General features: G+C 46.2%; 1 protein-coding gene across 3 annotated transcripts in view; it reads left to right on the top strand.

The window, feature by feature from the left end:
* CRHR2 (corticotropin releasing hormone receptor 2) overlaps positions 1-24,068 on the top strand; it is a 274,002-nt gene extending 249,934 nt beyond the window's left edge. For all 3 annotated transcript variants that reach the window (XM_075922873.2, XM_075922874.2, XM_006120580.5), the window contains one exon: positions 21,644-24,068. In XM_075922873.2, the coding sequence (XP_075778988.1) occupies positions 21,644-21,784 (141 nt within the window). In that variant the 3' untranslated portion in view covers positions 21,785-24,068. The remainder of the gene's footprint in view (positions 1-21,643) is intronic.
* The last annotated feature ends 459 nt before the right edge of the window (positions 24,069-24,527 follow it).

Below are 24,527 nucleotides of genomic sequence, written 5' to 3'. Positions count from 1 at the left end.
TTGTTTATATAGTGAAATTGACCAGGATAATTCTTGTGGCATAAGCCAGTGGTTCCCAACCTGTGGCCCACAAACCCCTGGTGGTCCCTGACGGTACTGCAGAAGGTCCCTGGGACGTTTTAAATGTTTACTTTTATTTTTTCTTTCCTTTTCTTTTCTTTTCTTTTCTTTTCTTTTCTTTTCTTTTCTTTTCTTTTCTTTTCTTTTCTTTTCTTTTCTTTTCTCCCACGGGGTCCGTGAAATTTTAATAGGCCTGTATTTTGTTTCAAAAAGGTTGGGAACCACTGGCGTAAGCTATTCTGCAATAGCTATACAGGAATAACTCCTCATGTGGACATTCTGTAATCTTTCCTGGAATAAAGGCTTGTCTACACTACACAGAAGATTGAAGCTGCCGCAGTCCCTCTTCTGGGATTCAAATTACCGGGTCTAATGAAGACACACTAATTTGAACAAAGAGGGTGCTCCCATTGGTGCCAGTACTCCTGCTTCTCACAAGGAGTAAGGGAAGTTGACAGGGGCATGTACTCCTGTGGACATCCTGCTTTGTGGATGGTGCCAAAACACGATTTAAGATACTTCAACTCCAGCTACATCATTAATGTAGTTAAAGTTGAGTATCCTAAGTTGACTTTCCCCTTTATTGTAGACCAGGTCTTAAAGTTACTTAATTGCAGAATAAATAATACATATCCAAAACCAGAATAATTATTCTGGAATAAAATAAATGTTTTCCCCCAGAATCGTGTGTCCCTAAAGAAAGCTACACCAGAATATCTAATGCATTCAGATCTAGAGAAGCCCTAAGCCTTTTTAAAAGTCACTTTGTCCCTTGCTAATTTGAAAGCCACTTGGCTGATCTGTTTTTTCTTTCTCTGACAGATGGTACAGTACCACATCTCAGAAGGTTGTATGTACCCATACTTGTTCAGATACTATAGTATTGGGAGCCTTATATCCAACAAACAATCCATCCGTTAGATAGCCAAGCCCACTTTTAGCAGTGACACCAAGTATGGAAAAATCATTGCTCAAGAGCTCTTGTGATGTTGTGATCTGACCTGGTCGTGGGTCCCCAGGGGATACTAATAAACTACTGACTGTCTGTAACTATTCTCAAGCTATTATGGGGTGTAGATGAAAATGACTGAAGTCCCTGGTGTGGTTGCACTCTGCCATCTGTGAAACTTGCAAGCTGGAAAGGGATTTCTCACGCTAGATGAGGTACGTCTTGGAATACAAAGCAGAATGTTGAAGTTAGTATGGTGGTCTCTGTTGAGCTCTTTCATGTATGCAGCACTGGAGCTTAGATTCTTCCCCTGAAATTGTGTCAAATTAAACATTTCATCCAAATTTAATCACTCCCAAATCCTGTCTGCTTTACAAGCCATGTATATTGCTTTGCTCCTCTAGCACTCCCCAGAGGGCCTGCAGATGCTCCTTCCTCCCCAGTAGCACTTTATGCAATTACCATATTATCTGCTTCTCTCCATGCCACAAGCTTTCCTGATAGTTTTCACAGCTCTTCTAGCTGTTTCTTCATTCCCTGGATACACATGGAAAGATCACAGAGAAATATCTCAGAGCACTGTCACTCCAGTCCCTACTTTCAAATATCACCAGCAACATTTCCAAAGTCAGACAGTATTAGGAATTTTTTTTTAAGAAACTTTAATAGGAGGGTCCTTTTGTATCTGTTTGGAGGATGGTCTCACTGCTTTCAGAGGCAGGAACTGCTTTGAGTGCCTTTATTCATCCTGGGACAACTTCTCCCTTTGTTATTCTGGAATCAAGCTGGAGTAATGCGGGAGTCAAATTCCTGCAGATTCCCACTCCTGTCATCAAAGGAGGATTAGGGGTCTTTGTTTCTGAGGGCTGAGCCTTTTTGTGCTTTGTGGCAAACTTCTACCCCGATAATCCTGGGGCAGTTTAGCAAAGGTTCGCTAGAAAAGGAAATGTAAGTGATGCTTATTTTTGCTCATCTCTTCTGTCCAAACTCATTCTTTGTTAAATTTAATTTTAAAAAAGCCAGAGTGAATGACATTTCCATTCAGCCTTCTGTTCAGTTTGCTATATTAATAGATGTTGAACTTAAAAGGCATGATGCTGAGAAACTAGGGGTGCTAACAACATTTCCTTTCTTTTTCTCTCTGTCTGCCCTGCCTATTTAAACCATCAGGTCTGTGGGGGAGAGACCCTCTCTTACTCCATGTCTGCACAGCAACCCCTAACGCCATGGCACAGCTCTAGCACAAACTAGAACAAGTGGTCTGATAGCAATCCCGATAGCAAATAGGACAGACTCAAGTACGGTGCAGCTTTTGGTGACCCACCTGGCCACGCCTTGAGGCCAGGAGGTTTTCTTGTGCACCTTGCACATTGCAGGTTGCCTCTTCAGTACCTTGTGCCCTACTGACCAGAGGCCAGAAGTGAATTTCCCTCACCTCCAAGGAGAGCCTATCAGGGTTGCCCAAGTAACAACCAGAATCTAAAACGCTTCTTCAGAAAAGCAAATTCTGTTGAGAGTTACAAGAGCAACGACAAGTGGCAGGAAATTGTCTTCAGCCTAAGGACCAGATAACAGCCTTTGCCGAGCAAGCTAAAATCTTGGGCTACGTCTAGACTGGCATGATTTTCCGGAAATGTTTTTAATGTAAAAGTTTTCCGTTAAAAGTATTTTCGGAAAAGAGCGTCTAGATTGGCACAGATACTTTTCCGCAAAAGCACTTTTTGCAGAAAAGCATCTGTGCCAATCTAGACGCACTTTTCCACAAAAAAGCCCCAATCGCCATTTTCGCGATCAGGGTTTTTTTTGCAGAAAACAAATCCGAGCTGTCTACACTGGCCCTTTTGAGCAAAAGTTTTGCCCGAACAGGAGCAGCATAGTATTTCCGCAAGAAGCACTGATTTCTTACAGTAGGAAGTCAGTGCTTTTGCGGAAATTCAAGCGGCCAGTGCAGACAGCTGGCAAGTTTTTCCGGAAAAGCGGCTGATTTTCCGGAAAAACTGGCCAGTCTAGACACAGCCAAAGTATCTTGCTTACACACACACACACACACGTTCTCTCTCTCTCTAACTGGATGGTTAGAATCTCCTTTGTGCAGTCCATAGGGAACAATCAGGCAAGAGACTGTAACCAACTGGAGAAGCGAGTCGATCCAATCAGAGCTTTCCTTAGTCAGCAAGATGGCACAATGGGGATCTCCACTCTAGACACAGCCTTGTAGTTACAGTTGGTTTTAGCAAGTATGTCCTTACATCTTACTCGCAGGTGTCTTGGGCAGTAGCTTAGAGCAGGGGTTAATATGTGGCTCCTCGCATAGGTACCAAATCCAGGGCTGAAGCTACAGGTGCCAACTTTCCACTGGGCCAGAGGGTGCTCACTGTTCAACCCCCAACTCTGCCCTAGGTGCTGTCCCCCTCCATCCTTTCCCCCTAGGATCCTGCCACTTCCCACCCTCTCCACTGAGCCTGTCCCATCCATGCTTCCCCCCTCCAGTGTCTCCTACTGAGAAAGAGCTGATCCCAGTGGGCAGGAGGAAAAGGAAAAGGAGGCACTGACCGGTGGGGCTGCACATGGGTGGGATGTCCTGAGAGTGGTGGTGGGAAGATGATCAGGGCTGGTGACATATTACTATTGCTCTTTGGCAATGTGCATTGGTCAATTCTGGCTTCTTCTCTGGGTTAGGTTAGCCACCCCTGGCTTAGAGCATCACAAGCAGGATCGGTCTTTATTGCCACTTTGTTCCTGGGAAAGCTCCCTGGCTCCGCTCTCTTTCTCATGTGCCACATTCCCCAGGGGTGCGCCCACACAGCACCCTAAACTCGAAATAAGAGACGCAATGTGCACTACACAAATTGCATCTCTTATCTCGAATCTATTTTGAAAGAGCTTCTTTTGAAATTTGGTGCATCTGCACATCACCAAATTTCGAAATAACGCACTATTGCGAGCCATCCCTCACTCCTTCCTCGTGCAACGAGGTTTACCAGGATGGCAAAATAGCACACCCGTTATTTCGAAAACTATTTCAAAACAACAGGCGGCTTGTGTAGACGCGGGGTAGCTATCTCGGGATACCTCTGATATAGCCGTGCAGTCTAGACGTACCCAGATGTTTGAAGAGAAAAGGTAGAAGAAGGAGAGAGCTTGACACAGAGACACTGTGTCCCCATCCCATTTGCAACACTCTTTTGGTCCCCTCTGTCCATATTTGCTGTAGGGGTGTCAGCAGCTAACTCATGTCACTAATAAAATATTTTTTTTCCTAGTCCTTTCAAGTTATCTTCTGCCGCCATCTTATTACTACAATAGTGCTTCATAGAGAAATGATCATACTCCAGGCAGGACACTACGGCAGTCGCTTTATGTGCAGTGTTGCTAATTCATGCAATAGTTGGTGGTTTTCTTAAAGCTCCAGCTCTTGGAGTCATGGGAATACATACACATCTCAGCTTTTCCATTTTTTTAAAAAAAAGCTTCTAGGCTTTGTGGTTGTAGAGAGAAAGTTGAAAATGAAAGAAAGTGCAGCCAGATGACTCAGAGAGCAGAAGGCCTATAAAAAGAGCCCAAACTTTATTATTTTTCTAACAACTCATGGTTTGCGGAGGGGTTGGGGGTTGACTCATGATTTGTCAGTAATTAGGGTAGGCACTCATGCATATATATTCTTCACTTGGAAGAGTTAGGCTATTAAATCACTCCCTGTGAATAGTGTATAGAATTAGATGACAGAATCTATTTTTACTCCTCTGTTATCTCACGTTTTAGTATGGGACAGTACCACAAGAATGGAACTTCCTTTGCACAAACAACTGTAGGGCCAATGTGACTTTGTTAACTACAATGAGAATTGAATCTATGGGCCAGATCCTCCACTGCAGTGTTTCTTAAACTTTTTAAGACCAAGGAACACCAAACAATATTTTTTATGAGGAGCAAAAAAAATGTTGGGGGAAAAAAGGGTTGGGGGGGAAGTTATTGAGAAAAAAAGGGTCGGGGGAAAGTTATTGAGGAAAAAAAGGTCGCCTGCCCCTTTAAGGGCGGCTATTTTGAATTCTGTTGTTTTCTCTGGCACACCTCCAACTGCCTCGTGGCACACATCTACATGCGGCCAAATGTCGGGAAAAACCCCTCTTTCGAAAGCCAACTGCACACCTCGTTTTATGAGGAATAAGGGGGCTTCTGAAGGGGGGGGGTTTCCAACATTTGGCCCTGTGTAGACAGGCCAAATATCGGAAAATCCTCTTCCGGGAAAAAAAAACTGACAAAGATATGCAAATGCAAGCACAATTTGCATACCTTCTTCAACCCCCCTCCCCCCCAGGGAACCATACCCTTATAGAGTCACATGTGTGCATTTCAGTGAGATTTAGGTGCCTAAATACCTTTGAAGATCTGGGCCAAAGTATCTGAGTGTCTTTCCCAAGATTTCACCAGGAGTCTATAGCAGCACTGGGGCTATGTCTAGACTGCATCCCTCTGTCGACAGAGGGATGCAAATCAAGCACATCGAAATTGCTAATGAAGCAGGGATTTAAATATCCCGCACTTCATTAGCATAAACATGGCCGCCGCTTTTTTGCGAAACGGAGTTTTTTTTCTAAAAAAACGGCAGTCTAGATGTGGGTCTGTCAAAAATAAAGCCTTTTTCGACAGATCCTGTATTCCTAAAAAAATGCGGTGGCCATGTTTATGCTAATGAAGCACAGGATATTTAAATCCCTGCTTCATTAGCAATTTCGATGTGCCTAATCTACATCTCTCTGTCAACAGAGAGGTGTAGCCTAGACACACCCTAGGAATTGAACCTGGGTTTTTTAAATCCCAGGCACATGCCACGAACTGGGCCTCCCCATTTCCTTTCTCCTCTGGTTACAGTTTGTAAGATGAGAACCTTTTTGCCATGGCCTTGACACATGGCAGCTCACTTGGATTGTTAAAGCTCTATGCATCAGGCAGGCGTGGTGGTTACCAGAGCCTCAGACCCTTTAAATCTCCAGCAGAGCCCTGCACAGTACACTCCAGACAGCTCTGAGGCCTGGAGTGGGGAGGCGCACCCTGGTTGAGGCAGCGCTGAGGGCTGGCTTCCCCCAGTCCCGCCCCTTCTGCCTAAGGCCCCGCCCCTTCCAGGAGACAGCGCCACCCCCCACACCTTGCCCAGTGGCCCAGCAAGGCTTTTGGCTGCCCTGGCATCAGCACTAGGGACGAGTAAAGCAATTCAAACAAAGCAAGCTCTGACCCAGTCCTTTGCCCCAAATACTAGGCCAATGGAATCCAAAGTTATGTTGTGGTTCACAACATTTTGGGTAATGTATTTTTAACACAGAGTTTTGTAGCTCTCTGCATATCCCGGGCTCCCCTGGGACACAGAGAGCAGGAGAAAAAATGACCATGCTATATTTCAAGCCTGACTGAAATAAGGTGGCACAGGAATGGATCACTAAACCAGCCTTTTTTTTTTAGATTTCAAGCACGCTACTTCAACTCTCAAGTTAGTAGCAGGTTGTTCTCAGATATGTAGGTACAAATTCACTCCTGGCACAATGGCGAAATACCACTTACATCCTGAAAACGGGCCTTCTGGAGGATTTTAAGTGATGCGTAGAGCTGGCTTCTACCTGTAGACTTCAATGCAAAGAGTACTTGCATCTCTGGGAATTGGATTCAGCCCTCCAGGTTTAAATCAGTTTTCTTAATCTGATAGGCAGATTTGATTTAGTCTTTGAGAATTTATGAAAAATGACGCAGTGCACACAGATGCCTGCTCTTACATTACAAGCCACTTAACAACAATAAACCTTGATTGCCAATTTTTACATTTGTCAATCACAATATGGATCGAGATGTTCCAGAAAGACTCTTCTAAATTGATGGACAGGTCACAACAGAACATGCAATTTTATGTAACATCCTTGTTTAATTAAAACTTCATTGCCGCCTGTGAAGGCGGATTGTGCTGGAGAGAACTGATTATCCATGCAATCCTTCTACAGGATAGATGTAAGTGCACTTCAATTAAAAGAGCTTTATTATTTCTGGTTTTTTGAAGCTGATGGAGTTGTGGTCATCTTGTACTACCCAGGGATGTAGTTGACTTCTGTATACCTATGTATTTGGGTGTTAATGCATAGTAAAACTGCATAGTGTGATAGATGGATAGACAGACTTTAAAATCTGATTTTAAAATTATGAAATTTTATATTGAGTGTGTGTATGTATGTATATAGAGATTCATAATTTTAAAATCAGACAAGACCATTAGTTTATCTAGTCTGACCCCCTGTTTAACATAAATCATAGAATTTCACCCAGTTATCCCCGTGTTGCTCTGAGTAACTGGTGTTTGGCTAAAACATAACTTCTAACTTTTCAAAAATCAGGCAGAAATTTTCGCTGGCTGCAATGTTTCTTTTTTCCCCTGAATCTCCCATGTTAGCATTATAACTTGACCAAAATTTCAAAATTGGTAAAATTAGGACCCCTCCTGCATGCCACATATGTTGCATGCAGATGTGTGTGTTAAGTTGTGTGTTTATTGAGGTCGGACATCTGTTAAATATGCAGTTTTGCATCTGTCATCACCACACTACGTAAATATAGGTAGGTATGTAATGGAGGTAGCGGGTATGGACATGTGGTCCATAGCTCCTATAGCCAGGAGTCCCTTTATCCACTGCTGCAATGCAGCCATCTCTGGAATATAGCACAGCAGCTGATTCACAGCAGTGCTGCCCAACAGGCTAGGTCAGGAGGTAATTCCATTCCTAATGGTATTACAAGAGAATTCAAATTAGTCAGAGTATAATTGTTGTCACAGGGCCCAGTTGAGTGCCCCAGCTCAGCCACTGATGTCAGGGAATTCAGTGACCAAGCCTCCGGGTGTTTTAAGCTTCACGGGCTCTCAACTGGTTGCCATGCTGTTTCCTCTCTTGGCATCTCTGGCATATTTCCTGTGCACCAACTCTGCCTATTACCTTTCATGGACATTGAGCTCCTCAGCCCACCTGCCTTAGGCCCCCATGATCTGTGCTAACCCCCAAAATACCCCTGTACCTTAAACACTACTTTCCCAGACAGCGTGAGCCTTCTAGATTAGTGATAGAAATGTAGCCGTGTTAGTCTGGGGTAGTTGAAGCAAAATGCAGGACAATGTAGCACTTTAAAGACTAACAAGATGGTTTATTAGATGATGAGCTTTCGTGGGCCAGACCCACTTCCTCAGATCAAATAGTGGAAGAAAGTAGTCACAACCATATATACCAAAGGATACAATTAAAAAAATGAACAAATATGAAAAGGACAAATCACATTGCAGAACAGAAGGGGGATGCGGGGGGGGGAGGGGGAGGAAGGAAGGTAAGTGTCTGTGAATTGATGATATTAAAGGTAGGGAGAGTGGGATGTTTGTGAGTTAATGGTATTACAGGTGATAATTGGGGAAACTGTCTTGGTAATGGGTGAGATAGTTCAAATTCTTGTTAAGTCCTTGTTGGCAAGTGTCGAATTTTAACATGAATGACAGTTCAGAGGATTCCCTTTCAAGTGCAGATGTACTTGAAAGGGAATCCTCTGAACTGTCATTCATGTTAAAATTCGACACTTGCCAACAAGGACTTAACAAGAATTTGAACTATCTCACCCATTACCAAGACAGTTTCCCCAATTATCACCTGTAATACCATTAACTCACAAACATCCCACTCTCCCTACCTTTAATATCAGCAATTCACAGACACTTACCTTCCTACCTCCCCCTCCTCCCCCCCCCCCCCCCCCCGCATCCCCCTTCTGTTCTGCAATGTGATTTGTCCTTTTCATATTTGTTCATTTTTTTAATTGTATCCTTTGGTATATATGGTTGTGACTACTTTCTTCCACTATTTGATCTGAGGAAGTGGGTCTGGCCCACGAAAGCTCATCATCTAATAAACCATCTTGTTAGTCTTTAAAGTGCTACATTGTCCTGCATTTTGCTTCAGCCTTCTAGATGACAGTTTAACTCTCTGAGTCCAATAGTTATAGTGCCCATCTATAAAAAGGGAAATAAGAACAACCCAGGAAACTACAGACCAGTTAGTTTAACTTCTGTGCCAGGGAAGATAATGGAGCAAGTAATTAAGGAAATCATCTGTAAACACTTGGAAAGTGGCAAGGTGATAGGGAACAGCCAGCATGGATTTGTAAAGAACAAATCATGTCAAACCAATCTAATAGCTTTCTTTAATAGGATAACAAGTCTTGTGGATAAGGGAAAAGTGGCGGATGTGGTGTACCTAGACTTTAGTAAGGCGTTTGATACGGTCTTGCATGATATTCTTATCAATAAGCTAGGTAAATACAACTTAGAGGGAGCTACTATAAGGTGGGTGCATAACTGGCTGGATAACCGTACTCAGAGAGTAGTTATTAATGGTTCACAATCCTGCTGGAAAGGCATAACAAGTGGGGTTTCGCAGGGGTCTGTTTTGGGACCGGCTCTGTTCAATATCTTCATCAACAATTTAGATATTGGCATAGAAAGTACGCTTATTAAGTTTGCAGATGATACCAAGCTGGGAGGGGTTGCGACTAATCTGGAGGGAGGGTCATAATTCAAAATGATCTGGACAAATTGGAGAAATGGTCTGAGGTAAATATGATGAAGTTTAATAAAGACCAATGCAAAGTGCTTCACTTTGAAAGGAACAATCAGTTTCATACATACAGAATGGGAAGCGATGGTCTGGGAAGGAGTATGGCAGAAAGGGATCTAGGGGTTATAGTGGACCACAAGTTGAATGAGAGTCAGTAGTGTGATGCTGTTGCAAAGAAAGCAAACATGATTCAGGGATGCGTTAACAGGTGTGTTGTGAGCAAGACACGAGAAGTCATTCTTCCGCTCTACCCTGCGCTGGTTAGGCCTCAATTGGAGTATTGTGTCCAGTTCTTTCAAGAAAGATGTGGAGAAATTGGAGAGGGTCCACAGAAGAGCAACGAGAATGATTAAAGGTCTAGAGAACATGACCTATGAGGGGAGGCTGAAGGAATTGGGTTTGTTTAGTTTAGAAAAGAGAAGACTGAGGGGGGACATGATGGTGGTTTTTAGGTATCTAAAAGGGTGTCATAAGGAGGATGAAGAAAACTTGTTCATCTTGGCCTCTGAGGATAGAACAAGAAGCAATGGGCTTAAACTGCAGCAAGGGAGGTTTAGGTTGGACATTAGGAAAAAACCTCCTAACTTCAAACACTGGAATAAATTGCCCAGGGAGGTTGTGAAATCTCCATCTCTGGAGATATTTAAGAGTAGTTAGATAAATGTCTATCAGGGATGGCCTAGACAATATTTGGTCCATGAGGGCAGGGGGCTGGACTCGATGACCTCTCGAGGTCCCTTCCAGTCCTAGTATTCTATGATTCTGTGATTCTAGTTATTGCTCATTAATAACATGAGAAATACACAAAGTGTAGATCATATGGAAAAGAAACATCCCAAGTACAGTGCCCCTCAATAGCTCCCCCTTTCCTTGGGTGGGCCACCAAAATTCAGAGAGCTAGACAGGTTTTGTGGCTTCACCATGCTTCTTCATGCTGGGTTGCTTCTCCCTCACCATGAGTTGGAGGTGAACAGTTTTCTGGGTAGAGCAGCCCCTAACCCCTTATGATTCTCTGCCTCGTTCGTTATGTGACATTCTCCTCAGCCTCCTCAGGTGATCATGGACTCTTGCCAGGTGACTTCATTGCCCAGGTGGCTTCCATACTGAGTTCCAACTTGAGGGACTATTTTGCCTCAGGTAGCACCATCTCTTTGTCATTTGGACGGCTGACTGTCAAGGTTTAATGCCCTTTTGTTGTTAGCCCCAAGCAGACCTTGGGGATACCAATATTTAAAAAGGGCTCTAGAGGTGATCCTGGCAATTACTGACTGGTAAGTCTTAAGTTAATACTGGGCAAATTAGTTGAAACTATAGTAAAGAATAAACTTGTCCGACACATGGATGAACATAATTTGTTGGGGGGAAATCAACATGGTCTCTCTAAAGGGAAATCATGCCTTACTAATCTGCTAGAGTTCTTTGAGGGGGTCAACAAATATATGGATAAGGGAGATCCAGTGGCTATAGTATACTTAGATTTCCAGAAAGCCTTTGACAAGGGCCCTCACCAAAGGCTCTTAAGTAAAGTAAGTTGTTATGGGATAAGAGGGACGGTCCTTTTGTGGATTGATAACTGGTTAGAAGACAGGAAACAAAGTGTAGGAATAAATGGCAAGTTTTCAGAATGGAGAGAGGTAACTAGTAGAGTCCTGCAGCGGTCCATACTGGGACCAATCCTATTCAACCTATTTATAAATGATCTGGAGAAAGGGGTAAACGGCGAGGTGGCAAAATTTGCAAGGGATACTAAACTGTTCAAGATAGTTAAGACCAAAGCAGACAGAAGAGCTTCAAAAAGATCTCACCAAACTAAGTGATTGGGCAACAAAATGGCAAATGGAGTTTAAATGTTGATAAATGTAAAGAAATGCACATTGGAAAACATAATCCCAACTATGCATATAATATGGTGGGGACTAATTTAGCTACAACTACTCAAGAGAGAGATCTTGGAGTTAATTGTGGATAGTTCTCTGAAAACATCCACTCAGTGTGCAGTGGCAGTCAAAAAAGCAAACAGAATGTTAGGAATCATTAAAAAAGGGATAGAGAATAAGACAGAGAATATTTTATTGCCTCTGTATAAAACCATGGTACACCCACATCTTGAAGACTGTGTACAGATGTGGTTGCCTCATCTCAAAAAAGATCTTTTGGCCTTGGAAAAGGTTCCGAAAAGGGCAATAAAAGGGGTTTGGAACGGGTCCCATGTGAGATTAAAAAGACTTGGATTTGTCATCTTAGAAAAGAGGAGACTAAGAGGGGATATGATAGAGGTTTATAAAATCATGACTGGCGTAGAAAATATGAATAAGGAAAAATTCTTTATTTGTTCCCATAACATAAGAACTAGGGGTCACCAAATGAAATTGATAGGTAGCCGGTTTAAAACAAACAAAAAGAAGTTTTTCTTCTTGCAGCACACAGTCAATCTATGGAACTTCTTGACAGAGGATGTTGTGAAGACCAGGACTTTAAGGCTATGTCTTGACAGCGGGGCTATTTTGGGATACCGGAAGTATTCCGAAATAGCAATTATGTGTCTTTAAATGCGCCCATTATTTTGAAATGTATTTCATGCTATTCCAACCTCCCTGCAACCCTCGTTCCACGAGAGTTGAGGGACTTGTCGTAATAATGCTTTATTTTGAAGTTTGACGCTGTGTAGACAGTGCCAAATTTTGAAATGAGCTATTTCAAATTTACCTCACACAATCTATTATGCTGCAAGTGGCTTATTGTGAATGTGTGAGCTTGGGAACCTGTTGATTATAGCCACTAGCTATGAATCACCATCTAAAAGGTTTGCTATCCACCTGCCCATCTAGCAAAACAATCTTCACAATACTCATGTGGCACCTGAGGTACGTGAAGTGGGAGTGCTTCCCAGCCTCTGAATGAATGGGACTCTGTGGGCAGAGCTTGAATTGTGTGTCTCACAATGATTTCATAGCCTGATGGCTGGTGGCCTACCAGAAGAATGTAAGCACTACTATGGAGATTCCCTCTTAGCGCATGGCCATGTGAGGGGAAAAAAATCTTTCCTTTCAGGCCCCAGAATAGCAGCAAAGCCTCAGAGCTGCCGTCACCTCCCCTGCAAACGAAGGCATGACTGCAGCGCAAGTAAGAATACCTACGCCAACTTTAATCTAGCTGGTGGTAGTGAACCCACGCTGTCCAAGTACAAGCCTGCTGGGAACCCTGCAGACATACCCATGGTCTTTGCCACTACAGCTGTTATTTGCACTAGCTAGATTAAAGCTAAAGCAGATGTAGCCACTTGCTCTGCATTCACACCTCCATTGACAGTGTAGACATAACCTAGACCCTGCACCTCACCGAGACGGGGGTGTTGTGACCAGGCAAATGCCACCCCTGACTCTGTAGCTCCAAGCTGCATGAGGGTGGAAGGAGCTCTGTGGCCCCCAGGAGGTGCCGATGCCCAGTGGAGGTTCCCTCCACTTTTGGCCCCATTTGTGGAGCTGAGCTAGTCCTGCTGTCTGCTCGACACTGCATGCTCCAGTGGAGAGGTGCTGGAATTGTCCTGATGTTGGCACTATGTGCTGTGTGTCCTTAAAGCTCTGCAGAACCCACACTGTCTTCTTGAAGAGTTTCACGCATAAAAATAAATCTCAATAGTTATCTTAGAAATTAAACCCCAGTAGTCCAGTCTGATTAGTGGCAAACGCCCATGCATTCATTACCGGAATTTGCTAATGTGGTACCAGAAGGCTAGTTTCCCGACAAATGATTAATTGTAATATGATGAATTGGAAAAAAATATTAGGCAAAAAAGGAAAGAATTATGTGACATAAAATTTGTGGGTCGCACCATCTGCAGAGAAGAAAAAATGGCCACATGAATTGCTTTCCATAATAATAATCAACTGTATCAATTCATGTAGGAGCTATGGCTTTTATTAAATTTAGTTACTTCCCTTGCAACATTGATGGTGTATGTGGGACTACTAATGGAGAGCAATAGCTAATTAGGGGGCTTCTTTAAATAGAGATGATGTTTGAAATGAATTGGCGTTTCCAGTGGCGTGAGTAGTTAACCCTGCAGGGTTGTTTCCATAACATGAAAAATTAATAATATAAGTTGGGTCTGTCCTTGCTATAATCTTTTGTAACCAAGGAAGCTCTGCTGTCTACTTAGTTCTGATCTGTTGTGTGGCTTCTTGCCTTGGGCGGTAATCTTCCACTGTTTGAAGCCATGCATCTTTACTACATGAATGGGCTTAATTGCTCCCGCTGTTGAGCCTGAATCAATGTGCTTAGCACACCCATTGGCTTTGATGACATGTGAGATTGTCATCGTAACAGCAAATGATCTGTGCTACCAAAGAGACTTGCATAGCCCCCGGGACAACTGATTCTGGGAAAGCTAAGGAGGTCTGTGCTCATTGACAAGAGCTTGTGAATGTTTTCAGTCTAATTGCACTTTTGCTTGTTTGCACAGTTCAAAGAAAGGGCAAAAAGGACATTGGTTGGAACAACTGAACTTGACTTGTCAACTGAGAGGGAGTTTCATTTACTGCAGATGGTGCATTGTTTAGGTTTGTAATGCTGCAAGGGGATTTTTAAAGTAATTATCATTTTAATGAGTTTTTTTAAGCCAAACTTTACATTTCAAGCATGTACCAACAATCCAGACTCAAAGATCTGCTTGGGTTTCTAAATTCTGTAGATCCCCAGATACCAGGGTGAGGAGCTTAGCCAGACAGACAGTATGCTGGCAAAAACACCCAGGGTATGTCTACACATCAAAGTTAATTCGAAATAACAGCCATTATTTTGAATTCACTTTACTAGCATCTACACAGCCAAACCTCTATTTCGAAATAAATTCAAAATAGTGGAGCACTTATTTTGAATTTGGTAAATCTCATTCTACAAGGAATAACACCAAATTCGAAATAGCTAATTCGAAATAAGTGCTGTGTAGACACTTACTTTGAAATAGGAGGCCTCCAGCCTGCCCAGGATGCCCTGGTGGCCACTCCAGCCTCAACCAAGAACACTCCTCTCCCTCCCCAGAGCCCTTAAAGGGGTTGACTCTGGCCACAGTGTCTGTGCCAGCTCCAAGCCTGCCAGCCCAGAGCCAGCAGTCACTGCCCCTGACCCAGTGGCCCCAAAACATGAGCCAGCAAGCCACTGGCAGCCAGCCCTCCGCCCCTCCCCAGGAGCAGCCTGCCTGCTCCGAGGAGCCTGCCAGGGCCTGGAGAAGGTGGGCGCCTTCCTGGTCCAGGGTGGAGATCAGGGTGGACCTTACTTAGGTTTGCGGGGAATGCCCCCAACGTCCATGATCTCCGCACTAGATGGAGGAACGCAGCCATCTATGGCATGGCTGCCAACCCGGCTACCAAAGGCCACATGTGAAAGGTTCGCATGAAAATCAAGTTGGTCTGGCAAGACCCCAACCCTGAGCCCTGAGCTTCCCCTCCCCTTTCTTCCCCTTGCTTTCCCCTTCCACCTCCCTCCTCCCAGGTTTCCCCCTCCCCTCTCCCACACTCTTTCCTCCCCTCTCCCATCTCCTTTCTCCAGTCTCACCATTTTTACCCCCCTCCCCAGTTTTGTTAAATAAAGAGAGTTTGTGTTCATGAAAATACGTGTATTTTATTTGACATCAGGAAGAAGGGTTAGGGAAGGGTAAGTGGAAGGACGTGAGGGAGGAATGAGGAACAAACCCCCAGTGGGGCAGACCAGGGAGGCTCTTAGTGCTCCTCAGGGTGGAAGCTCTCCCACAGGGCCTCCTGGATACTGACAGCCGCCCTATGGACCTCCTGGATGGCAGCCTGCAGAAAGTGCAGCCAGGCTCACATCAACGCATCCAAGAGAAGCACCAGAGTGCCCAGGGGCAGCTCTGGCTCCATGTTGCAGAGTGCTGTGGTGTCCCGAGTGAGGGCAACTAGAGCATACAGAGACACAAATGCTTTGCTGTCCCTCATCGAGGTAGGCAAGCAAGCAGGGAAAGCTGTCTGGGGTGGGGGTCCCTTTAAGCACAAGCCTCAGATAGCCTCAGGCAGCAGCCACACAAAGTAACTCCTGACCTAATGCCTTGCTGGACCTGGTTCCAGCTGGCCTAAAATGCAATTAAGTGTCCACTCAGTGTGGATGCGCTATTTCAAAATAGCAAAACACTATTTCAAAATGCATTTTATGTGTAGATGTGTTATTTCGAAATAAGCTATTTCGAATTAACTATTTTGCAATAAGATATTTCGAAATAACACTGTAGGTGTCGACATACCCCCAAACTGCTGGGTGCGAATAAAGGAGTGGAATCTGGTTGAGTGCCTGGGGAGATGAAAGAGACACTGGCGGAGGATTTAGTTAATAGCTTTGGCTCTAATGTAGAGGATCTTCCTGTATAACTCTCGGACTCTCTTCTGAACCTCTTTGGTGCATAAGGAGAATTAGGGCAAAAGTCAGAGACTAAGTACAGCAGACCTTGTCCTCTCACCCAGATTATAGGGTGAATTTAATGGAACTTCCGTCCAGCTTCTCCAGGAGTCATAGCCAAAATCCATTTGTTACCACCTCCCCTCCAAAACCCCCCCACAAAACCAAGTATTACATTCAGTTGTCTCAACTAATAGCACAATGCTGGGCCCTAGAACAGAGCAGGATTCATTCCATGGAACTTGTTTTTATGGAACATTGCACTAACTCTTGGTCAGATGCAAAGCCCACTGAAATCAGTATGAGCCTCTCCATTTACTTCAGCAGCCTTCATAGAATCCTAGGGGTGGACGAGACCTCAGGAGGTCATTGAGTCCAACCCCCTGCTCAAAGCAGAACCAACCCCAACTACATCGTCCCAGCCAGGCCTCTGTCAAGCCAGGAATTAAAACCTCTGGGGATGGAGATTCCATCAGCTCCCTGGGTGTAACCCATTCCTGTGCTTCACCACCCTCCTTTGGACCAGACACAATGGATCTAGAAGTTGTATCCACCTACCCACTAGCAAAGCAATGCTGAATACTCCAAACCCATGTACAGTTAGGTAGAGTGGTCCATACTGTGGTCATCCCATCTTAACTATTGCAGCCTATTCTTCTCTTATCTACCCAATTCCTACATCACCTCCCTTTTATCGGTATGAAATGCAGCTGCCAAGATCTTCTCCCATTGGTCTAACCACACTTCCCTTTCTTTGAATACATCCATTTGCTCCCTCTATTCTGCCAGATCATGTTCCAGCTTCATGTCTTCAACCCAAGGCCCTTCCTGGCCTTTTATTGACTTTATTATTATTTAAGAGTATTGCCTTCCCGCTTTCCTTTCCACGTCTTCCTTAGCACACACTTCTACTTAATGGCTAACATACATTTGCTGACTACTGTGGTCAAGGGAGAGTGGTGTGGGTTTTATCCCTCTCTCTTCCCTTTGATGATCCTTATGGCTGGTCGTGGAAACTGAGGTGCCCACAGGAGTCTCTCTAATAAGATGTGATCCATAGAAGGTAAAGGTTTGAGGATGCCTTAGTTAGGTCATTCAACCAGGAACCAGAAACCATAACCAGGTGACTTCCATGACCAATCCCTTAGTCCAGATTCTATAAAGCAATTAGCGAACTACTCCCAAAAAACAGTCCATGATAACCTATAGGCCCAAATGTGCTGGTAAATATTATTTGACCGCCTATTCCAGGTACTGAACATAATCAGTTTGCAATTTGCAAAGGGCAGAGTCAAATCACATAAATAAATTGTTTGAAACAAATGGTTTGTCCAAACAGTTGCAGCTTAGAGACCAGAACTATGTGATCCACTAGCGCACACAACCTCTGCTACCTCAAGTGACTGACGCTTATAGAGACAAAAGTGGCAATTTTTATTTCTCCTGCTGTTTCTTCAGCCGTTGATGCTGGTGTCTGTGTCTTTATGCATCCATGTGCCATGATAGGCTAGTGTTATGAATTTCGGGTCATCGATATCCTAAAACTGTTGCTAAGAGCCAATGATTGACTCCAGAAATGCTTAATACATAGGTACAACATCTGTCGTAAAGCGATCACTTCAGATGTCAAGCCGATTATTTTTAAATGTTGGTGCTATTTTTTTCCCTTGCTATCTCCCCATGGGCTGTATTAGTGGGGGTCTTTTTTAACATTCTGCTATACCTGATCCAGCTATTTTTTCCCTGAAGTGCTCTGTACAAAAGTCCAGATTTAGCTAAGCACATGCCAGAGTTTGTTTTGAGCGTTGGGAGCAGAGGTAAATTGAGAATTTGATTTTTCTGCTGGGGCTGTAGACACATTGGGCTAGATTCGCTATAGGATTAAAATGCCTAGCTCCCACTTTCAGTGCCTAAATCCCAGAATCAGGCCCCACTGAGGTGTGAAAGACCCCACTCAGCTGCCCCCAAATGCCATCGGTTCCTCGTGTGGTGCCTACATTTTTGCAGCAAAAGCTCCCGAGGTGTCTGTTTCCCCTCCGAGCAAGCACACAGCTATCTAATGCCAGATGGTTGGAGGCCTAAGCCCAAGTACAACACACGGCCTGAGGGAAAACAAATGTTCCTTGCCTAGCCTAACTCACCTGTGGGGCTGGATCTCCTAGAAGTGTTCGGACCTCACTCCCTGGATCAAGCCCCTAGAAGGTGAGCTGACACAAAATGGCCATGAAGAAGGAGCTGGTACCTACCTCATAACTTCAGGCCAGTGGTTACATCAGTCACCTGGCCTGTGGGAGACCCCAGGTCAAGTCCCACCAGTGCCTGAGGAGAATGGGTCTGAACAGGGCTCTCGCCCGTGTGTGCTTGGGCTGTGGGAAGCCCTCTTTCTTCCGTGCAGTATAAATCACGAAGTGTGGGGGGAGCGGGAGAGTGTGATTTTGTAGGCTGTCGGGCGGGGCTCCCCCAGAGCCATGAGGCCCAGAATCCAGCCTTCCTCCAGTGACATTTTTTAATAATCCAAAGTGGAACAGCTTCCACAGGTGAGAGGGAGGTATGTCAGGATATCCCTTAGCCCAGAGAGAGGGGGCAGAACCCAACTCACATCCCTACTTCCCCTCAGGTGCTGGGGGAGGGGGGGAATTTGACCCATGGGTCTCCCTCGACAACCACTGGGCTGAAAGGGACACCCTCTTGTAGCAGCCCAAGCTTCAGGTGCTGAGGGGGGTTATCATGTAGCCCTCCCTTGGCTAGTTGAGACAGCTCCCTGCCTAGAGCGCTGGCTTTTATGGATCCCATTTGGAGGCGCCGTCTCTCCCCATTCATGGTATAGGGAGTTGAGGTGTTGTGAATCCCAGTGATTGTGCAAAAATTAGGCCTGGTGATGCTCAGAGGCACCATATCTGCTTTGCCTTGTTCCTTTCGCCCAGGCTGGGCACAGTCGGCTTCCGAGTAGCATTGCCCAGTGGGTGTCCGCTCCTCTCCTCAAGTGTGCAGCCTGTTTACACTGGCAGGGCCCGTAAGGCGCAGCTCGGTACGGCCTTTCTCACACGTCTGCAGCAAAGGCAGCATGTAGCCCCCTGCTTGCTGAGACGCACGTCTTCGTCTCCAGCTCCCTCCCTTTGCCTGGCCTGGCTTGCAGCTCCCCTCATCAGTCTAATCCGGCCTCGTTAGCCAGGTAACTAGCTGGTCAAAACAAATGGCACAGAGGCGTCCAGGGGCTATTAAATAGCTGCTCGTTTCTATGCTCCAGCAAAGTGGTGCTCCAAGAGCATCTGGGCTGCATGAGTTATGTCAGGACTGCCAAGCTGTCTGCCAGGGAGTTAGCCATGCAGCCCCATGAGCATCCTTCTCTGTCACGGGGCTGGGGGAGGGGAGAGGAAATTCCCTGATTGGGAGGGACTTTTTGTGTTGGCCCCCTGCACAGGGTGGTTTTCATGCCTCCCTCGTGAAACCTTAGCCTCTGGTGAAATGTCTGGGCGTGAGTATGGTATGTGCAAAGCACGTGCTGCGAAAGAAAGGGAGGGGGAAACCCACCGTCACTTCCCGCCTACCCAGAACCCCTTCGATTCTGCATGTTGGGGTGTCATCCAACATCACAGGCAGGCAGGGGTAGAAGGGCCCTGGAGAAGGGCTAGAAGGGCCCTGAGGCAGGACCAAGGCAGTCGAGGCCATTCCTCACGGGTGTTTGTCCAGCCTGCTCTCTAACACCTCATGGAGGGGGATGCTCAGCTCTTCATAGTGTGTGTTCACCTAAAACCAAAAGGGGGGAAATACCCCATCCCTGCTCCCTGCTTGAGCCACAGCCTTTCTCCTACCCACGCATGAGCCCTCGTGGGAAGGGCACCAGGGCCAAGCTGGTGGTGGGAGAGGGTGTCCGACGAAGGGCCACCCCTCTGCGGAGTTTCCTGGCAGCACGGCAGCTCATAAGACAGCCGCCCTGGGAGGGCCCCAGAGCTCTCTAAGCCATTCCAGGAGCCGCAGGGCAGCTAAGGTTCAGGAGGGGACGAGGTTGGCTTTAAAGTCCCCTTCACGAGTCACAGCTTAGGACTCACCCCAGATCTCTTCAGTGCCAGCCCAGTGCCATAACCGCACCTCCATCTTTCCCCTTCAAGACACGAGAAATAATTTCCAGTATCTATAAGGAGGAGGGAGAGAAATTGTTCTCCTTGGCCTCTGAGAATAGGACAAGAAGCAATGGGCTTAAACTACAGCAAGGAAAGTTTAGGTTGGACTTTAGGAAAAAGTTCCTAACTGTCAAGGTGGTTAAACATTGGAATAAGTTGCCCAGGGAGGTTGTGGAATCTCCATCACTGGAGATATTTAAGAGCAGGTTACATAGACATCTATCAGAGATGGTCTAGATGGTGCTTTGTCCTGCCTTGAGGGCAGGGGACTGGACTCAATGGCGTCTCGAGGTCCCTTCAGTCCTAGTGTTCTGTGATTCCTTGACTCAGCTAAGGGGGTATAGCTGAAAGGATTTAGAAGGCCGAGACATCGCCATCCTGTCAGTTTGCCTGCTCGGCATATTTGAGCGCCCTTCTGTGTTGCGAGTCCCCCTTTCCGTTCAGCCAGGCTGCTGTACGGATGGAGACTCAGTCAGTTGCCCTTGTCGTGCGTGTGACCTTCCCACCCAGCAGTAGGAAAGCATAGATACACCTAGGCCAGCCAGACTTTGTGTGTGAGCTGGGACGTGCCACGTACCACACTGCAGGCCTGAGTTCCCTGTCTGTGCACTGCCCTCTGCGCCGGCGCTCTGTGGGGAGACATCCGCTGGAGATTATGAGCAAGGCTATGATTTTGTCATGCGGGTTGTGGAAGTCACAGAAGCCAGACTTCCAGGGAACTTCCGTGACTTCGGCCTGTGGCGGTGTGGGGCTGTAGGGTCCCCTGTCACCGCAGTAGCTTGGAGCCCCCTGCCAGCTGCAATGAGGGCCCCCACACCCTCATGGGAGAGCCCCCCCAGAGCTCTGAGTCACTCTGGGGACCCCACAGCTGCTCTCTGCTACGAGTGGCAGGCTCTGAGCCACTGTGTGGGGAAGAGCCCCCCAACTGCTGTGGGAAGCAGGGACCCCCAGAGCTCCAAGCTATAGGTGGCAGAAAGACCCTGCAGCTCTGAGCAATGCGCAGTGGGGGATCCCCAGAGCTCCTAGCCAGGGCCCCCACAGCTGCCCCATTGCTGCAGGTAGCAGGGTCCCCCAGAGCCTGAGCAGCAAGGGTGGGTGCCTGCTCCTCCCAATTTTGTCACAGAGAGTTTAGTAAAAGTCACGGACAGGTCACGGGCTTCTGTGACTTTTTCCTTCTTGTCCGTGACCTGTCTGTGACTTTATCCGTGACAGAATCTCAGCCATAACAGTGAGGGGCTCCGGTACTGCCGCGAGGGGCTCCGGTACTGCCGCGAGGGGCTCCGGTACTGCCGCGAGGGGCTGCTGCAGCACGTCAGCGAGACTGTAAAGCCCCCAACATTAGCCAAGGAGACAATGGGTCACAGCAGAACCCACGACCCCTTTTTTTTAAAAACTGACTGGATTTCAAGTGGGCAGCGTCCTTTTAAGGGGGGAATCCAGGTTCCTCCCTAATCCTCTCCCCCTTCCTTCTCTCCTTTCAGGTCCGCTCGGCCGCGAGGAAACGCTGGCACCGCTGGCAGGACCATCATGCCCTGCGCGTCCGCGTGGCCCGGGCCATGTCGATCCCCACCTCCCCGACGAGAATCAGCTTCCACAGCATCAAACAGACGGCCGCCGTTTGACCACGCAGCAGTCCAGCCACCTTCCACCTTTTTCCCGAGTCCCCTCTTTGTCTGTCTCTCCTCCTCCTTTTCTCAGCACGGTGCGCTCTTCTTACAGCGAGGCACCCCCTTTTGTCCCGGTGGACATTTCTCCATTTCTGTACGACGCTGCTTTTAAGGCAACCAGCCACAACTCTAACGGAGGAGCACAGGAGGGGTGGGCGGGAGGCCGGAGAGGGAGCAGGACGAATGGGATTTAAAACTGGTGGCCCCATTTGGCGAGTGTCAGCATCGAGTGACAATGGGGAACGCAGCTTGGTGGAAGGAACGATCGATTTTGTTTTTCTCTAAGGATTGTGGTTAAGGAGACTGTTTTGACGAAATCTCATTCCACACTTCAGCACTCAATGATTTCAACCGTTTGTCTGTCTCCTTCTTTGAGCCTGGTAAAAATCTCGCCTAGTGAGCAAGGCAGCAGGCAAAAGGAGGTCTGGGAGGGAGGGGAAGGATTGAGGTGTGTGCATCTTCTCCTCTGCTTCCTCTGCTGGACAGAGATCACTGAACTATTTAACAGCCGGCTGTTTGTCTTACTGGTGCCCGGCCTTGTTCGCACACAAGGTTTTGAAACTGACAGACTCAGCGGTGTCTCTGGAGCTCTCTAGATTATTGTGTTTCATCTCTGCTTAGCCGAATAGTTTTGAAACTGTTCTAGCAGCCACTGGGTGTCTTTATTTTCCCCGGTGGCAAGGAAAAGGACAGTGGAGGATTGGTTCAGGCTCAGCTGTGTGGCTTGGGTTTCAGAATAATAAATTAAAAGGGAAACTGTGTACAAAATACTGACTGATGGCGACGGTGATGATGTGTGTGTTGCGAAGAATGTGCAAAGTGCTGCACAGCAAGTATCTCTTTTGCGTTTTGATCTAGAGCAGACGTATCTACTAGGCTTTTTATGTGATGTTCAGAAATATTGTATATTTTCAATAATAAACACAATTCTGGGTTGGTTTCTATTGACCAAGATGTCTTTTTAGGTTGGGGAGGAATAGAAAATGGGGTGAGTCAGTTTTTCCTGTAAGCTGTGCCCTTGTGTAACCACTCAGGAAGGGTTCAAATGTTGCCCAGCTGATCAGCACAGCTAAGTTTTGTTTCTGTTGGTGGTGCACATTTCCACATGCCTCCGTGCACATAAAATTATTCCACACATGGGCAGAAAAATTCTGCACATGGATGGAAAAGATTACCGGGAACATTGGTCTGAGTGTTAGTGAGGGTCTACGCAAGGGAAATGCAAAACAACAAAAAATCTTGGGCAATGAGAGCCCACTTAAATTTATGGCTAAAGGGCCCTTCAAAAGCCTAGGAAATTCCTCCATTCTCAGGGTATTCCCACTGCATCACATCCCTAACGAGTATTGCTAGATGATGACCCATTGCTGTGCACAATTGCTCTCATCACACTCAGTTTCAGAGACGTAAGACGAAAACAGGTTATAAAATATCCTCTCTCACCCTAGAAAAAAACATCTTCCAGCATCTGGGTGACTGGTTCTTTTCAGGTTAGCAATGACACAGCTGGCATGAGCTGCATTTTTCCTCCTCGGATTTGTGCAGCTCAGAGGACTTTCCTGGTACATTTGATCTTTCGGCCCACACACCTCCCTGCTCGCTTCAACCCCGGTGTCTTCTCTGTTGTGAGCAGGGCTGCTTTAAAGTTCGAACATGGTGTGGGAAAAGGCAGGGACTGTTTTAGCCAGTGAAATGCTGTGGCTTGCTCCTTCCCTGGATTCTTAGCTTGATTTCAGGGAATGAGCTGCGTGGACCATGAAGAAATTGTGCTGCTTCCTGGGAGTGACTGGAAAAGATACTTGCCCCTTTGGAGAGGTTAATGAGGTCACATCCATTAGGGATGGAAATTCTCATTCAAACAGTTAACTCATTAAACATTACATTGACCAGGATCCCACAGGCATGGTGCAGCAGTCCCAGCTGGGCTGAAGCAGACCCCTGTCCACAGCGTGGTGGGCCTGGCCAGGCTGGAGTAGCTCCCGCCTCCCCTCCTTCCCCCTTCCCAGTTAACTGGTTACTGCTAAGCATCACCCTATAAGGGTGATGCTTACCGGTCAACTAGTTCAGTGTTTCTCAACCAGTGGTACAAGTACCCTCAGGGGTACTAGAGAGAAGTCTGGGAGGTACGTCAACACAACTGAAATCTGGAGAAAACTGAATTTTTGTTTTACGTTTTACAGCGCTTTATTATTTTTGTACTTTTTACACCCAAAAATTTCATCGCCCACCCAGCTCCGATTAAGTTGTTTAAACAAACGTGTTGCAATGGTAGAAAAAAAAATGTGCATGTCTGAAAACTGTAGTTACTGGGAGTAATATATATTTAAAAAGGGGGTAATTTATAACAAAAGGTTGAGAAACACTGACCTAGTTAACTGGTTACATCCCTAACAGCCACATTAGGTTATTCGTCTCCTTCCGAATGCAAAATGGTCCTGTTTTCATGGGGAATTTCAATCAGTACGTGGCTATTTGAAGCAGTCTGCCTTCCTGCAGAATGGAGACCAGCCAAATAGCTAACAGATCTGCTCAAATAAGCATCCAAAAGTACAGAAGCTTCTCCAGCTCTCTGAATCTCATGGGTCTGTAAAACTCAGCTGGGTGATTCACGGGTGTGATTTGAGCCCAACTGTTAGAGGTTTGCCCACTGATTCTGAGTGTTTATTCATCAAAACCCTCCATGTGACCTTCCAAAGGG

This window comes from Pelodiscus sinensis, chromosome 2 (genome assembly GCF_052426305.1).
Source record: "Pelodiscus sinensis isolate ZL-2025 chromosome 2, ASM5242630v1, whole genome shotgun sequence".
NCBI classification, from domain to species: Eukaryota; Metazoa; Chordata; order Testudines; family Trionychidae; genus Pelodiscus; species Pelodiscus sinensis.
This window is presented reverse-complemented; position numbering and strand designations above follow the sequence as displayed.